At 48.8% G+C, this 16777-nt stretch overlaps 1 protein-coding gene across 12 annotated transcripts in view; it reads right to left on the reverse strand.

Annotated features, from left to right (window-relative positions):
* Positions 1 to 16777, reverse strand: part of PIP4K2B (phosphatidylinositol-5-phosphate 4-kinase type 2 beta) — a 38364-nt gene that overhangs the window by 13391 nt on the left and 8196 nt on the right. For 11 of the 12 annotated variants that reach the window (XR_002518132.2, XR_002518133.2, XM_009190476.3 and 8 more), the window contains exons 2-5: positions 9255 to 9352; positions 6693 to 6789; positions 1992 to 2144; positions 931 to 1077 (exon numbers count right to left, since the gene is read on the reverse strand). Coding sequence is in view for 10 of the 12 variants with exons in the window: in XM_009190476.3 (XP_009188740.1) it covers positions 931 to 1077; positions 1992 to 2144; positions 6693 to 6789; positions 9255 to 9352 (495 nt within the window). In the remaining 2 variants the exon portion in view is untranslated. Of the gene's footprint in view, positions 1 to 930; positions 1078 to 1991; positions 2145 to 6692; positions 6790 to 8445; positions 8554 to 9254; positions 9353 to 16777 lie in introns of those variants that run through there. The other variant, XM_021929158.2, reaches the window with a different exon arrangement.

Here is a 16777-nt window from a genome sequence, read left to right on the forward strand (position 1 = left end):
GAACTCAAGTAGGCTGGTTAGAGTCCTAGAGGGGCCAGGAGGCAGCACCTTGTTCATTTACTGTGTCAAGCCCACTTATAGAGCTCTACGTGCAATATACTTGTTACGTGCTCAGCAAAGAGGACTGCACTGGAGAAGCTCAGTCCCTGCCTTTAAGCCACTTTCCTTCTAACAGGGGAGACAGATATTCAGCAGTGGTTCCACCGGTCATTAGCTCATTCACTACCACGGTGCTCAGTGGTACAGGGAGGAGACAGTACACTCTGAAAGCACATACCACAGGGGCCTGGCCTGCGGAAGGACAGTGGCCAGGGCGTACCCACTTCCTGGAAGTAGTATTTGGGCTGAGCTCAGAAGGGTAAGGAGGAAGCAATTAGGTTGGGGAAGGAGGAGGTGGACAGAGAGGAGACTATTCCAGACAGCAGATGTGAAATCCTGGGAAGAGGAGCACAGGCACTGCAGGAACGCAGAGGAAACCAGCGCAGCTGCAGCACAGAGGAAAGGGATGGCGGCATAAGTTGACAGAAGTCAGAAGCCAGGTTCAAGAATACGGAGCACCCTAGTTCACAGCCACAAGTGTGTCCTTCTCAGCGTCTAGAGATGCACTTGTGCTGGCAGTCCATGGGGGTCTGATGGATGCTAAAGTGCGTGCGTCAGCACGGCCTCCCTCGCTGTGCACATTCCACAGACAGGAACATCAACTGCTGCATAAATATGGCACATGTAGGGCTTAAATAATCTCCTGTTACTGTCACCTGGACTTCAAACAGCCTTTGGTCCACAAGAATCAGGCATATCCACTCCAGAGTTCCCTGTCCATGCCAACACAGAGGCTTCCAGCTTTCCCAATTACATGGAAGTTGGAGTAGGGGCCCCTCCGGAGCTCAGACAGCAGGGAGGCACAGCTCCAGCAAACACAGAGCCCTTTACCTTGAGGTCATACTTGCGATGCACAGTGAGCCGATGGCTGAACACGTTCCTGGTAACCACCATGTAGGTTTCCACACCATCCACGGTCAGGCGGTACATGCCCAGGAACTGTGGCAAAAGGGTGTTGCCATGACACTCCACTATGAACTAGAATAGAAAGGAAGAAGAGAAAACACTAAGGAACAGGCAGTGCCAGGGATGGATGGGGCTCACCCCAGACTAAAATGCTCCCTGGTTCCCTGGAATTCCAACCTCTAGACCAGTAGTTCTCCAGCTGGGTTCTATGAAGCAATAGGGGTTTCTCAGGCTTAAAACAGGCAACAGCCACCTCCAGCCTCCTGTTGGCATGTCAGAGGGAAAGGCAATCTGAGCAGGTGGCTCAGAGCCCCTGTGGGTTCATATTATTAGTATCTCACCTAAGATTTTGTTTAAAATAGGATTCTACCACAGGAAAATCCCTGATCCACACCTTGCATCTCTTCTGCCAGCCTGATATGGGAAAGCCACAGGGAAGAGACAAGGCCCGCCAGGGATCCAGCCATCTGGGAGAAGAGAACGGCTCCATATCCAAAGCTCTTAACCACGCCATGCCCCAGGGTTTCTGCCATAACTCCCGAAAGACCAGAAGTTCCCTTCAGCCCTTCTCAGGTGCCCCAGAAATGAAGACCCAAGCAGGCTGAGGACAGACACACAGATGGTGCCACGGGACTCCCTGCCTTCCTCGTGGACAGGTTCCAGATGAGTGGAGAGATGGGACAGGAAAGGAAACAAGCCTGCCGAGCCGAGGGGGCCTCTTTCAGAAGAAACGGGGTGGATGCCAGAGCGTGAACACTTTCCAGCTGGGGCTCAGTTAGCAATGAGCCTTCACGGCTCCTTCTTACCTTTTTAAATTAGGCATTTCAGCTCACAGAAATATGGTTGCAGGAGAGTCCCACTGCTTGGTGATCAGAAGCAGTTGCCATTACCAGAGAGGACCAACCACTCCCTAAGAAGCTCCCCCAGGGCTCTCTTCTCCCTCTTCCAACCCATCCTCTGCAGCCCAGGCTTGGGACTCACCATACCTGGTGGTATTTCTTTAAGATGTTGTGCATCTCCGCCACGTCCTCGCTGGACACAGTCTTGATGACAAAGCGCCGGTCGTAGGTGGTGAGGAAACGCGTGCCACACCGGCCCTGGCTGTCACTGTTGATGGGGGCGCTGCGCGTCACTGAATTCTGATAATCGAAACAAAAGCAGGCTGGGCTTGCCAGGGGAACAGAATTCTTTTCGCTGAGTCTTCCCTCAGGGGCTGGACTGCTTGAGTGCCAACAACACCGAGATAGAGGGACTTCCAGATGGGAGTTTACCTGCCCCTTTTCTCACAGAGTGTTCACATCCCTCCCTAAGTCTTCCTCCAAAGTGACAAGAATTGTTCCTTACCACGTGCCCTTCATCCCAGCCTAGGATGGGAAGAGGACTGACTGTGAAAGTTTCCGTCCTGATCCCAGAGAGCTATCCTACTAAAATTCTGCCTCTGATGGAGGGGGCTGAGTCTAATCTGGATTCTCACATGCACTACGACCTTGGGTGAGACATTTAACTTCTCTACCCCTGCATCTCCTCATCGGGAACACAAAGACGCAAACTGAGCTGATTCTCCCAGTCTCTCAGGGGTGGCAAAGACGAAGCTTAGGAAATACTGTCTTCAAGGGGTCTAGCACAAAGCAGCAATGCCCATTCGTCTCTTGTCCGTGGATCTACCCTAGTGCTGAAAAATCTTCCCCAAAGCAGACAGCTGATCCTCATCTCTGAGCCTGACACCTTTCCCCTTGCCTCAACCTCCTGCTTGTCTATGCAGGGCTGGGAGGCAGTTTTGGGGAGCTTTCCTGGTTGTATCCTTGCTCCTCCTCAAGGCCCTATTCCCATTAGGATCAGAGAACAGTAGAAGCCTTAAGAGGGAGGGTGTGGGAAGGTGTGAGTCAACCAAAGGGATAGGGAGGCAAGGCTGAGGGGAGATCCCAAATGTCCCTGTTCCCAAGAAAACATACATGGGGATCATGTCACAGAAATGTCTCCTCTCCAAGTCCTTTCCCCATCTCTCAATGAGGATCCTGTTATTATTATCATTTTTGTAGAGACAGAGTCTCACTCTGTCACCCAAGCTGGAGTACAGTGGTGAGATCTCAGCTCACTGCAGCTTCTATCTCCTGGGCTCAAGTGATCCTCCCGCCTCAGCCTACCAAGTAGCTGGGACTACAGGTGTGCACCACCATGCCTGGCTTATTTTTTATTTTTATTTTTTATTTTTTTTGAGATGGAGTCTCGCTCTGTCGCCCAGGCTAGAGTGCAGTGGCCGGATCTCAGCTCACTGCAAGCTCTGCCTACCGGGTTTACGCCATTCTGCTGCCTCAGCCTCCCGAGTAGCTGGGACTACAGGCGCCTGCCACCTCGCCTGGCTAGTTTTTTGTATTTTTTAGTAGAGACGGGGTTTCACCGGGTTAGCCAGGATGGTCTCCATCTCCTGACCTTGTGATCCGCCCGTCTTGGCCTCCCAAAGTGCTGGGATTACAGGCTTAAGTCACCGCGCCCGGCCGCCTGACTTATTTTTGTAGTTTTTGTAGAGATGGGGTTTTGCCATGTTGCCCAGGCTGGTCTAGAACTCCTGAGCTCAAGCAATCCTTCCTCAGCCTCCCAAAGTGCTAGGATTACAGGTGTGAGCTACCATGCCCAGCCCCTTTTTTTTTAAAAGATGGTATTTTGCTGTCACCCAAACTGGAGTATAGTGGTGCAATCATAGCTCACTGCAGCCTTGAACTCCTGGGCTCAAGGGATCCTTCAGCCTTGGCCTCCTGAGAAGCTGGGACTATAGGCATGCACCACCATGCCTGGCTGATCAGGATCCTACTCTTTACTTTCCCCCAATACCTCCTCAGAAAACCCTGGCGGAGGAGTGAGGACCACCTTCATGGGGAAAACTAAAGTCAGAGGTGGTAAGCAGCTTGGGGAGTTCCTCAGCAAAGGTGCTAAAATAGCACCCCCAAAAATAGAGTGTTCCCGTTACAGAAATGTTGAGTAGACTCTGTGACTGAGTGCCTCTTCCTCCCAGCCTGGCCTTTCTCCCATAAGACTTATAGGCTGCAAGCCTAGCTGGCAGGTAGAGGCAGCATCTCCTGACTCTCTAAGTGGCTGGCAGTCCAAGAATATAGGATCCCCTCCCTGAGCACCATCCTCCCTGCTCTCATTTCAGTCTTGAGCACGGGCATGCACCCACAAGGCTGTTAGCAGCAAAATGCAGACACTGAGAGGATGTGGTTAGACAGCCCAGGGGAGGCGAAAGAACCCCTCACTTGGAACCCCTCACCAAGGAACAATGGAGGGAAGATGTCTGAGCAACTTGGGGATGCAACAGTGGCAAGAAGTTTCCTGAAAACCTCCATCCCCAGTCAAGTCATGATTGAGTTCAGGGTTCAATCCTAACAGGGGGCTGTAGGAACCTCCCAGTACCTCTCAGGTGTGGGCATTCCTGAGCATTCAAGCCCCAGCCATCTCGTCCTCCTCTCACAAACCCTCGCCCTCTTCTTCAAGATACTTTTCTTTGCACGCAAGCCCTCCAGAGAGGAGAGAGGGGAGGAGACTCTAACCCAAGGTCCATTCTGCTGCTGTGAACTACTCTGTGAAAGGGGTGGGGTGGGAAGAACTACAGTGTTAGAAAAGGGGCATCCATTCTAGGTTTCACTGTGCTATGGGGAAAAGAGTTTTCTCCACAGATGAATGAAAGTCAGCTATATGTCAGGCCATGGGTGCTGGCTCACGCCTGTAATCTCAGCACTTTGGGAGGCTAAGGCAGGCAGATCACGAAGTCAGGAGTTCGAGACCAGCCTGGCCAATATAGTGAAACCCCATCTCTACTTAAAAAAAAAAAAAAAAAAAAGCAAAAAATTAGCCAGGCATGGTGGCGGGCACCTATAATCCCACCTACTTGGGAGGCTGAGGCAGGAAAATCGCTTGAACCCAGGAGGCGGAGGTTGCAGTTAGCCGAGATCGTGCCATTCCATCCCAGTTTGGGCGACAAGAGTGAAACTCCATCTCAAAAAAAAAAAAAAAGGCCGGGCGCGGTGGCTCAAGCCTGTAATCCCAGCACTTTGGGAGGCCGAGACGGGCAGATCACGAGGTCAGGAGTTCGAGACCATCCTGGCTAACATGGTGAAACCCCGTCTCTACTAAAAAATACAAAAAACTAGCCGGGCGAGGTGGTGGGCGCCTGTAGTCCCAGCTACTCGGGAGGCTGAGGCAGGAGAATGGCGTAAAAACCCGGGAGGCGGAGCTTGCAATGAGCTGAGATCCGGCCACTGCACTCCAGCCTGGGCGACACAGCGAGACTCCATCTCAAAAAAAAAAAAAAAAACAAAAAAAACAAAAAACAAACAAACAAACAAACAAAAAACAACAAAAAGTCAGCTACATTTCTTTTTTTTTTTTTGAGGCAAAGTCTTGCTCTGTCGCCCAGACTGGAGTGCAGTGGCGCAATCTCGGCTCACTACAAGCTCCGCCTCCTGGGTTCACGCCATTCTTCTGCCTCAGCCTCCCAAGTAGCTGGGACTACAGGTGTCCGCCACCACGCCCAGCTTATTTTTTGGTATTTTCAGTAGAGACAGGGTTTCACCATGTTAGCCAGGATGGTCTCGATATCCTGACCTCGTGATCCGCCTGACTCGGCCTCCCAACGTGCTGGGATTACAGGCGTGAGCCACCGCGCCTGGCCAAAGTCAGTTACATTTCTTACAGCTATAAAGGTTAAGTGGAAAATTCGCCCACCTTCACCACAAGGCTGTCTGCCAGGGAAGAAGATCCAAGGAGACATGCTAAGAGGAGAAGTGACAGAAACCATGGACTATGAGTCAGATTCTAATGTCCCTGACACTGGGATTGATTCCTCCCAAGAGGTCAATGGCCTCTACAACACTGTCACCCCTTGAAGGGGGCAGTTGCCCTAGCAGGCCAACCCTCCCTCCCACCACCAGGATAGGGCATAAGTTTAGGAGGTGACACTCATACCTGGCAAGAGGTTCACTATCCTTGAAGTCTTCGTTTTCTAATCTGTTTTATCTGCTTTAAGAGGCCTCATCTCTCACTGACAATAATTCTCTTTTTTTTTGAGACTGAGTTTCACTTTTGTCACCCAGGCTGGAGTGCAATGGCATGATCTCGGCTCGCTGCAACCTCCACCTCCCAGGTTCAAGCAATTCTCCTGCCTCAGCCTTCCGAGTAGCTGGGACTACAGGCGCATGTCACCACACCCGTCTAATTTTGTATTTTTTAGTAGTGACAGGGTTTCACCATGTTGGCCAGGCTGGTCTCAAACTCTTGACCTCAGGTGACCTACCTGCCTTGACCTCCCAAAGTGCTGGGATTACAGGCATGAGCTACCATGTCCCACCCAATTCTGTCTTTGAAGCGAAACTATGAATGAGAAGGGTTCTTCAGCCTAGACTGGGAATGTCAGACTAAAATGAAGGCGCTTCCGCAGACCCCTCTCCCTCCTGCTGCTCTCCCTCCGAGGGAGAGGAACCTGAGTGTGTGCAGCATCCTCAGAAGCATGTCTAAGGCCCTTGCGCTCCAAGGGGCCCCCCAGTGCTGGGGGAGAGACCGCCTGGGCTGGAGCAAGGCATGACACAGAGACACAGCACAAAAACAGCCAACACGTTTTGATTATCTACATGTCCTGTGGCTTCCTGACCCCATTCCATTCCCTAATACTCTGATGTTGCCAGGAGCCTCCGTACCTGGTAATCCTGATCATCAATCCCAAACCTCTCCCGAAGGTTTCGGAACACCATGGGGCAATACTCCTTAAACTTAAAGCGGCTGGGCAGGTTCTCCCTAGGGAAAAGCAGAGACATGTCTTTGTGAACTGCCCCTTGCTCATCTTAATTCTATTATTATTATTATTTTTTTGTAATAGAGACAGAGTCTTGCTGTGTTGCCCAGACTGGTCTCGAACTCCTGGTTTCAAGCAATCTTCCCACCTCAGCCTCCCAAAGTGCTGGGATTACAGGCATGAGCCACCACACCCAGCCTCATCTATATTCTGACTTCAGAACTCCTCAAAGTGTGGTCCACAGATTGCCTGGATCTGAACATCTGCCATACTTAACACGTAGGTTTCCAGGCTCTTAGGAATTCTGGAGTTGAGTCGAGAAACAAACACTCCAGGTGATTCTGAGCATGTAAAAGTTTAAAACCTTTACATCTTGTGTTCACTTTGTAAAATTAATCCAGCAGTATATCTGGGGTTTGTGCACTTTTCTATGTGTTTGCTGCCCTTCAATAAAACATACATTAAAGAAAAAACTCTCACCCGCTGGGCCATGAGCCTGAGTGGAGGCTCCACCTCACAAGCACTGTGCTCACTACAGTGGGAAGCTGCATGTGAGCATCTGCTGTGAGGTGAAATCAGCCTGATGGCTACAGGGAAAAACCTCTCTCATCAGAGGGCCCCTCTCCTCTGGCCATACTCCTGTGGAAGCATCCTGAAGATAGTTACATACAGGAAGCCCTGCCCTGGGCTTCCACTGGGACACAGGAAAAGAGTGCCTGACTTAAAGAGGTCCTCAGTCAATTGAGTGGGACCACAGAGCCCTGTCTACTGGCTGCTGGCACCAATCTCCACCCTCCCACTCCCTCATCAATACAGACTCCCAGGAGGACAGAACATCACCTTGAAATGATGACTCCTACCAATCCTCCATCTTTATAACAGCTATCCTGTTTAGGGACCCCCTTTCAGAAATATGTCCCTCTGACTACTCCAGGATGACAGGCTTTAAGGAAATCAAAAGGAATGTCTTCTTGGAAAGGAAGTGGCCTATCTGCCTAATCTACCCCATCTTCTAGTAAACAATACTAGAATCTGATAAATAGCATAGCACACACAGGGCTAGGCGCAGTGGCTCACGCCTGTAATCCCAGCACTTTAGGAGGCTGAGGCAGGTGGATCACCCTGATTGAGGTCAGGAGTTTGAGACCAGCCTGGCCAACATGGTGAAACCCCATCTCTACTAAAAATACAAAACAATTAGCCGGGTGTGGTGGTGGCTGCCTGTAATTCCAGCTACTCGGGAGCCTGAGGCAAGAGAATCACTTGAACCCAGGAGACAGAGGTTGCAGTGAGCCGAGATTGCGCCACTGCACACCAGCCTGGGCAACAAGAGCAAAACTCTGTCTCAAAAACAACAACAACAAAAAAAACAACACACACAGTTGTTGGAAGGACAAAAAGGAATAAAATAGAAGAAAATAAGAGATTGGGTTCTCTGCTTTAGGCCAAGATATCAAGGAGGTAGCACCTTACCAGAGGCCATGGACCCTGAGGTGGGTAGTGGTGCAATGCCCACTTCCAGAGCCCTGACCTCTGGGTCAGAACAACCTTCTTTCTGGCCTCTTGAGTTGAGGGCTGCCTCTCCCTCCTTAGGTGGCCACTTAACAAGTGGCAGCTATGGAGACAGACAGCTTCTAGAACAAGATGGTATTACTTACTATGGCAGAGGGAGGTCACTAAGGGACGTTCTCAAGTCAATCTTCTCCTCTGGACTAACAGTCTGGGAATGGTGGGGTGACAGAACCCAGCTAGTGAAGTGGTGGGGACTGTGAGACAATGAAGAATAGAACCAGGATTCACATGCAGAAAGGAGAAAGTGTGAGCAGCAAATAGTCCTGGGGTGGTCCACAGAGGGATGGAAAATCCAGGCCCCAAAGGGCTTAAAGCAGGCCCAAAACTGTGCCAGGTGAGGCGGCCGCTAGTGTTTCCAACAATATCTGAGACAACCTTCAGACACTGGTGCTAATCCAAGAAGTAACAACACACAAAAATGGGAAGTGCTACTCTGGGTAGCGTGCCCTCAAGCCCCATGCTCCGCCTGTGGCTCATACACCAGCCAAACAGAAAAGAGCCTGGCGGCATCCCAGGCCAGGAACATGCCTGGCAACCTCCTGCCTCAGACTAAGATCAAGATGGGGCCACTGCTACAGCCTCACACTGGATACCTCAGCTGCAGAGCAGCTCACTCCCACCTGAGCTGGCTCTAGATGAATCACCCTAGGCCCAGCCACGTGCCCCAAGGGACACTACAGGTAGGCTGATAAACGAATGAGATGACGACAATACTAGGATGAGAAGCACATAGCGAATGCATTTTCCTGGCCAGTTTGTCAGCTCTGAGATCCAGGTGCTGCTGTCACACCCTGCCAGGTGCTGCCTTGGCTCCCACCATGCACGAGGCTTCAGAAACCTCTGACTTGAGGGAAAGGACTGCCACAAACCTGAGTCCACTCAGTAGACGACTTACTTATTGAAGAGATGATTGTCCACCTTGATCTTGCTGTAGGCTTTGAAGTCATCTGGCATTAGCATGACAGGAACAGGAACATTGCTCAGCTCATTGATCTGAAAAGCAAGGAGAACGTAAGGCTCTCAGCCAGGAGGCCACGTGCCTCGGAGACACTAAGCTACAACGTGGATGTCACAATCTCGCTTAAAGCATGTACAAGTTTCCCTCTCTTTTTGTTTTTTTGAAACAAAAGCACACTGAGATCACACCACTGCCTGGGTAACAAGAGTGAGACTTTGTCTCAAAAAAAAAAAAAAAAAAAAATTAAACACATTAGCCAGGCATAGTGGTGTACACCTCTTGTCCTAGCTACTCAGGAGGCTGAGGTGGGAGGATCGCTTGAGGCCAGGAGTTTGAGGTTGCAGTGAGCTATGATTGTGCCACTGCACTGCGCTCTAGCCTGGGCACGAGTGAGATCATGTCTCAAAAGAGAAAATAAAATAAAGTGAGGCCAGTTCCTATGTCAAGTCCTGCCATACACTAAACTGGGGCAGATGGGGCAGGATGCCTTTCCTCTACTGCAAACAAACCTTCTGTCTTTCATCCCTTCAGGGAGCTGGATCCTGGACAGACAGCTGGTTTTCCATTGGTGCAGAGATGAGGGCAGATCCTGCCCTTCCCCACATCGAGTTTAGCCAATTAGTGGTCTAATTAACCACAGATGTCCTCTCCCATCACAGCAAAGTATCTGACATTTGACCCTCAACCCAGTTGCCACTAATGCATTCAGGATTTACAGAGGAAACCTTAGTCCCGACTTAATGGACTGGGGGGAGGGGGCACAGCCTTGTGTCTCCCAGACACTTTCCTTGCAAATCCTATTATCTCAATGAGGCCCCAGGTGGCAGTGAGGGGATAACCTAGAGTCACCAGAACTCCTCCAGGAGCATAAATGGGGGAAATGGCATTTAATTGGCTGCCCCTTTTATGTTCCAAATGTTTTTTATTTAGAAATGTCAGAGAACGGAGGAAGTTCAAGTTAACGCAGTAACTGGGCTAGGGAACCATACCTTCCTAGCGTTGGGAAACAACCCAATTTACTCAAGGAGAAATGAAGGAAGCCATAGGAATGCATGCGTTTGGAGAGGGGTGCTGGGGGCGGGGTAGTTTATAAGTTGGCAGTGGAGCAGAGACTCAGTAAACTGCTGGCAAAAACTGGCATAGACACAAGAGTGTATCCTGTATGATCCCATTTATATGAAATTCTACAACAGGCATCTATAATGAAAGAAATGAGATGAGTTGCCTGGCCAGAGGGCAGGGGTTGCTGAGTGTAAAGGGACATGAAAAGTATGATTCTACGGTGACAGAAATGTTTTATATGTTGTTTGGGGTGATGGTTACATGAGCATATATATTTGCTGAAATTCATCAAATTGTATACTTAAAATACTCACACTTATTATACATAAATTATTCCTTAATAAAGTTGATTTTTAAATTTCCAGTATCCAGCTCTGTGATACCCTTCATTGGCTAAATCCTCTCAATAGCCAAAAAAAATCCCAAAGAGTCATGCCAGTTCCCATTCCAGGGGGTGCTCACAAGAGAATGTGATTGTTAAATCTATGCCTAGAGGAAACCATTCCACTTCCTTGTTCTTCTGCCAACAAAAACAATTCGTGGTGGCTGCCCATTTCCTTTTTCCTGGCATACCAAGCCTGGCTCTGAGACTTAAAGGGAAAACAGAGACAAAGAGTTCAGTGCTCGGCCAGGCACAGTGGCTCACGCCTGTAATCCCAACACTTTGGGAGGTCGAGGCGGGCAGATCATGAGGTCAGGAGATCGAGACAATCCTGGCTAACATGGTGAAACCCCGTCTCTACTAAAAATACAAAAAATTAGCCGGGTGTGGTGGCGGGTGCCTGTAGTCCCAGCTACTTGGGAGGCTGAGGCAGGAGAATGGCGTGAACCCGGGAGGTGGAGCTTGCAGTGAGCCCAGATTGTGCCACTGCACTCCAGCCTGGGCGACAGAGTGAGACTCCATCTCAAAAAAAAAAAAAAAAAGTTCAAGACTCTTACGTAGTTCTGCCTTTTCTGGCTCATACCTCCATGATAGAAAGAACATGCCATTGGCTCAGAGAGTATGCTTGTAGAGCAAAAAGTTAAAGTGCCTGCTACAAATTGATTCTGGGTTAGTCTAAGATCCAGACTTGCTGCCAAGGCCAGGACATGACACTGGGGGAACTAAAAAAGACTAAAACACTAGCTTGAGAGGAATCAATTGCCTGTTAACCAAGATAAGTTATTCTAACAGGAACTATTCAGGAATGTTCTATTCATTAATTCTCTAAGTCTTGTTCTCACTTCATCTCTATTCTTGATTATATATCCCAATAGCAGGAAATGTTCTTTTTTTTTTCCTTCCGAGACACAGTCTCACTCTGTTGCCCAGACTGCAGTGCAGAGGTGCGATCTTGACTCACTGCAACCTCTGCCACAAGGGCTCAAGCGATCCTCCTGCCTCAGCCTCCCAAGCAACTGGGATTACAAGCAGGCGCCACCATGCCTGGCTAACTTTTATATTTTTAGTAGAGACACGTTAGCCAGGCTGGTCTCGAATCCCTGACCTCAAGTAATCTACCTGCCTTGGCCTCCCAAAGTGCTGGGATTACAAGTATGAGCCACTGTGCCTGGTCTAGGAATTTTTTTTTTTTTTTTTTTTTTGAGACCGAGTCTCGCTCTGTTGCCCAGGCTGGAGTGCAGTGACAGAATCTCAGCTCACTGCAACCTCTGCCTCGTGGGTTAAAGTGATTCTCCTGCCTCAGTCTCCTGAGTAGCTGGGATTACAGGCGCATGTCACCACACCCTGCTAATTTTTGTCTTTTTAGTAGAGATGGGGTTTCACCATGTCGGTCAGGCTGGTCTCAAACTCCTGACTTCGTGATCTGCCCGCCTCAGCCTCCCAAAGTGCTGGGATTACAGACGCAAGCCACCATACCTGGCTCAGCCTAGGAAATTTTTAACTCAGCTAATATTGGTGAACAATCCATATCTCAACTAGGGGAGACTTACCCCTCATTTCTACTAGGCCACACGTAGATGATTCACTGTAGGAATTAGCCATATTATTATTATTATTTTAGTTGTGTGAAATTTTATATCCCAGAGTTCTTTTCCATTTCAGTTGAACAGTTCCTATTGAAATATCTACTACGTGCTTCATTCTGTTAGGTAAGTGTGTGGGAGAAGGAGAACACAAGGGGAGAAAGTGTTGTACACGCAAAAGAAACAGGAGGCTTATAATCTCATCAGGGAGATGAGAAAATCCCCTGACACCACTCAAAGTCAAAGCAGTATACAATTAAGTGAGAATCCAGGGTTACAGACATCAAGAACAGCAGAGGCTCAGAGAAGGATGAAGCCAGCATGGTCAGAGGGTCAGGCTCCCAGTCCTCACACAGCAGGCCAGAAACAAGGCACCTAATGCCTCTCCGGGTATTGCACCAAGAGCACGTGACATTGGAAGAATCTACAGATCATGTTACACTCCTGCTTAGAAATCTTCCACGGCTCATCATCAACCTCAGGGTAAAGTTTTAACTGCTTAGCCTGGCATTCAAGGTCTTTCCTAATCTGGCTCAGACTGCCAATTTTTTTTTTTTTTTTTTTTGAGACGGGAGTCTCGCTCTGTTGCCCAGGCTGGAGTGCAGTGGTCGGATCTCAGCTCACTGCAAGCTCCGCCTCCCGGGTTTACGCCATTCTCCTGCCTCAGCCTCCTGTGTAGCTGGGACTATAGGTGCCTGCCACCTCGCCTGGCTAGTTTTTTGTATTTTTTAGTAGAGACGGGGTTTCACCAGGTTAGCCAGGATGGTCTCGATCTCCTGACCTCGTGATCCGCCCGTCTCGGCCTCCCAAAGTGCTGGGATTACAGGCTTGAGCCACCGCGCCCGGCCTTTTTTTTTTTTTCCTGAGATAGAGCTTTGCTCTTGTTGCCCAGGCTAGAGTGTGATGGCGCATTCACTGCAACCTCCGCCTCCCGCGTTCAATCAACTTTCCTGCCTCAGCCTCCTGAGTAGCTAGGATTATAAGGCATGTGCCACCACCACGCCCAGCTAATTTTGTATTTTTAATAGAGATGGGGTTTCTCCATGTTGGTCAGGCTGGTCTTGAACTCCCAACCTCAGGTGATCCACCTGCCTTGGTCTCCTAAAGTGCTGGGATTACAGGCGTGAGCCACCTCACCCAGCCAGACTGCCAAATTTCTATTCAATTTACTTCTACTCAGTGTATCAAGGCCCTTACTATATGCTAGGAGCTGGGAATACAAAAACAAAAAGACATCTCCAGAGCTGGGCGTGGTGGCTCACGCCTATAATCCCAGCACTTTGGGAGGCCAAGGCAGGTAGATTACCTGAGGCCAGGAGTTCAAGCCCAGCCTGGCCAATATGGTAAAACCCAGTTTCTACTAAAAATATAAAAATTAGTCGGGCATGGTGGCGTGTGCCTGTAGTCCCAGCTACTCAGGAAGGTGAGGCAGGATTGCTTGAATCCAGGAGGCAGAGGTTGAAGTGAGCTGAGATTGTGCCACTGCACTCCAGCCTGGGTGACAGAACAAGACTCTGTCTCAAAAAAAAAAAAAAAAGTAAGTATTGATTCTGCATGGAAGAGGGGGATGGTTGCTAGAGGAAGCTACAGAGAAACACACTTGAGTAAAGCCTAGGATGAAAGTTCTCCCAAAAATGAAAGGAAGGAAATCCCAGGCCGTAGGAAGTCAGAATCAAGCCTGAGCTGTGAAAGTATACTGCCCATTTTAGAAATGGTGAGTGCGTCTGCAGGGACGGTTCCAGAGACAGAAGGCAGCATCACAGGACGGAAATAATGAGTGGAGGCAGGTAATACAGAAAGACAGGTCATCAGTCTAGCACATTAATAAATAATATACAAATATTGTATTAATAAATATTTATTATTCTATAATAAATAGAATAGATGCTTCTATTTATTGAATGCCTGTAAGTGGCCAGTGCTTTACATCATTATATATCACACATAAATCATATATATTCTATTCTATTACTTGTAATACTTAACAGTCACGTAAAGTATTACTAATTTGACTTTGCAAAAGAGGTTCAGAGAAAAGGGTACCTTTCTGAAAGTCACACAGACCGTATGTGCAGTCAGGATTTGATCCCATGCCTGTCTGGTGCCAAAACCTGGGCTCTTTATGCTGGGCTGTATAATCCTTTCTATGGCTGGCTACCTTGCCTAAGGTAGAATTTTCCCTTCCTTGTCTCTATCCATACCACTGCAAGGAAAGTGTGATGCCCACCTTACAGGATATGAAAAGCTCAGTGAAAAAAAATTATTGCTCCAAAGCATACTAGTAATAAGGGGCAGAGTCTGGGTTTGAACTTAAGTTTGTCCACAATATGATAAATCTGGACTTGACTATAAAGGCAATGGGACACCCTCTGGTTTAAGTCTGGGAAGTCACACAATCAGATGAGTGATACCGAAAGGTAATTCTGGGATAAAAATAAAGTACGGATTGGAAAAGAGAAAGGAAAGCAGCAGCAAGACCATTTATGGGGCCATTACAATAGTTCAGGTGACAGAAAATAAAACAGGCAGTAGGAACAGAAGAAGGAACAAAGCTAAGAGGTTCATCCAAGAGCTGGCTAAATGACACTTCCTCTGGGAGAGCTTTTTTGTCTCACCCAGGTTGAATTACCTACTTCCGCCTCTGTGTATCTTTATGTTCTAAATATTACATGTACTTAAGTAATTACTTGTCTACATGTCTGGTTTCTCAACTAGTCTGTGAGTCCCTTGAAGGAAGAGACTCTATTTTACCCATTTGTGTGTCCCCGGCACAATGACTGGCATATAGTAGTTGTTTGGAGGAATGTGTGGATAGGAAAAAGGAGGGAGTTGAGAACTGAAGGATGGCTAACAGTGGGATAAATGAAGAAAAGAAAACGGCAAGACTGGTGTGCCTGTGCCATAAGGCGCATGGTCTGGAGGATGGGCTAGGTTAAGGTGAGCTACTGAAGCTATGACTAGACTGTAGAGAGTCTTAAATGCCAGGAAGAGAAGAATAAACTTTATCTGGTAAATAAAAGGGAGTGTAGTACTAAAGGTTTTGAAGCACAGAAGCTCCTAAAGCAGCCGGGCGCGGTGGCTCAAGCCTGTAATCCCAGCACTTTGGGAGGCCGAGACGGGTGGATCACGAGGTCCAGAGGAGATGAGACCATCCCTGTGGCATAACTTTAAGGTGGGAAACCCGTCTCTACTAAAAATACAAAAACTAACTTGGTGAGGTAAGCTGGCGCCTGTGGTCCCAGCTACTCGGGAGGCTGAGGCAGAGGAATGGCGTGAACCCGGGGCCGGGCTTGCAGTGAGCTGAAGAGATCGGCCACCCAGCGCTCCAGCCTGAAGCTGACAGAGCCAGACTCAGTCTCAAAAGCTCCCTAAAAGCAATGTTTTAGAGAAGGATGTACCTTTCCTTTTTTTTTTTTTTTTTTGGGAAGATGAGTCTAAGCACTGTGTCACCCAGGCTGGAGTGCAGTGGCGCGATCTCGGCTCACTGCAAGCTCCGCCTCCCAGGTTCAGGCCATTCTCCTGCCTCAGCCTCCGAGTAGCTGGGACTACAGGCGCCCGCCACCACGCCCGGCTAGTTTTTTGTATTTTTAGTAGAGACGGGGTTTCACCATGTTAGCCAGGATGGTCTCGATCTCCTGACCTCGTGATCCGCCCGCCTCGGCCTCCCAAAGTGCTGGGATTACAGGCTTGAGCCACCGCGCCCGGCCTTCCTTTTCTATCTCTAGCACACTGGGCCAGACTCTTTCCCCTCCAGGAGAAGTGCACTTGTGGAATGCCAACTCATTCAAATATCATGCTAAATACAACTTAATAGGAAGGGTAAGTCTGTTGTATCTCAGGTCACTTAAGTGGTTTTTGGAATATCCACATGATTAATTCCATGAGCCATCAGCATAAATGATGAGAGGGCTAACCAAGCTCAGTGAGAAACAATTCAAGAGCAATGAGTTGGCCAGGTGCAGTGGCTCATGCCTGTAATCCCAGCACTTTGGGAGGCCGAGGCAGGCGGATCATGAAGTCAGGAGATAGAGACCATCATGGCTAACACAGTGAAACCCCATCTCTACTATAAAAAATACAAAAAAATTTAGCCAGGCGTGATGGCGGGCGCCTGTAGTCTCAGCTACTGGAGAGGCTGAGGTAGGAGAATGGCGTGAACCTATGAGGCGGAGCTTGCAATGAGTTGAGTTCGCACCACTGCATTCCAGCCTAGGAAACAGAGCAAGACTCTGTCTTAAAAAAAAAAAAGAGCAATGAGTTCACTTTATGCTGATCTACTGGAGATGAACATTCCTTTATTGACTGACTGACTGATTGATTGATTGAGACAGCATCTCACTTCCATAAGACAGACTGGAGGGCAGTGGTGCGATCTCAGCTCACTGCAGCCTCAACTTCCTGAGCTCAGGTGATTCTCCCATCTCAGCCTCCCG

Source organism: Papio anubis, chromosome 17, assembly GCF_008728515.1.
Source record: "Papio anubis isolate 15944 chromosome 17, Panubis1.0, whole genome shotgun sequence".
In the NCBI taxonomy this organism is placed as follows: domain Eukaryota; kingdom Metazoa; phylum Chordata; class Mammalia; order Primates; family Cercopithecidae; genus Papio; species Papio anubis.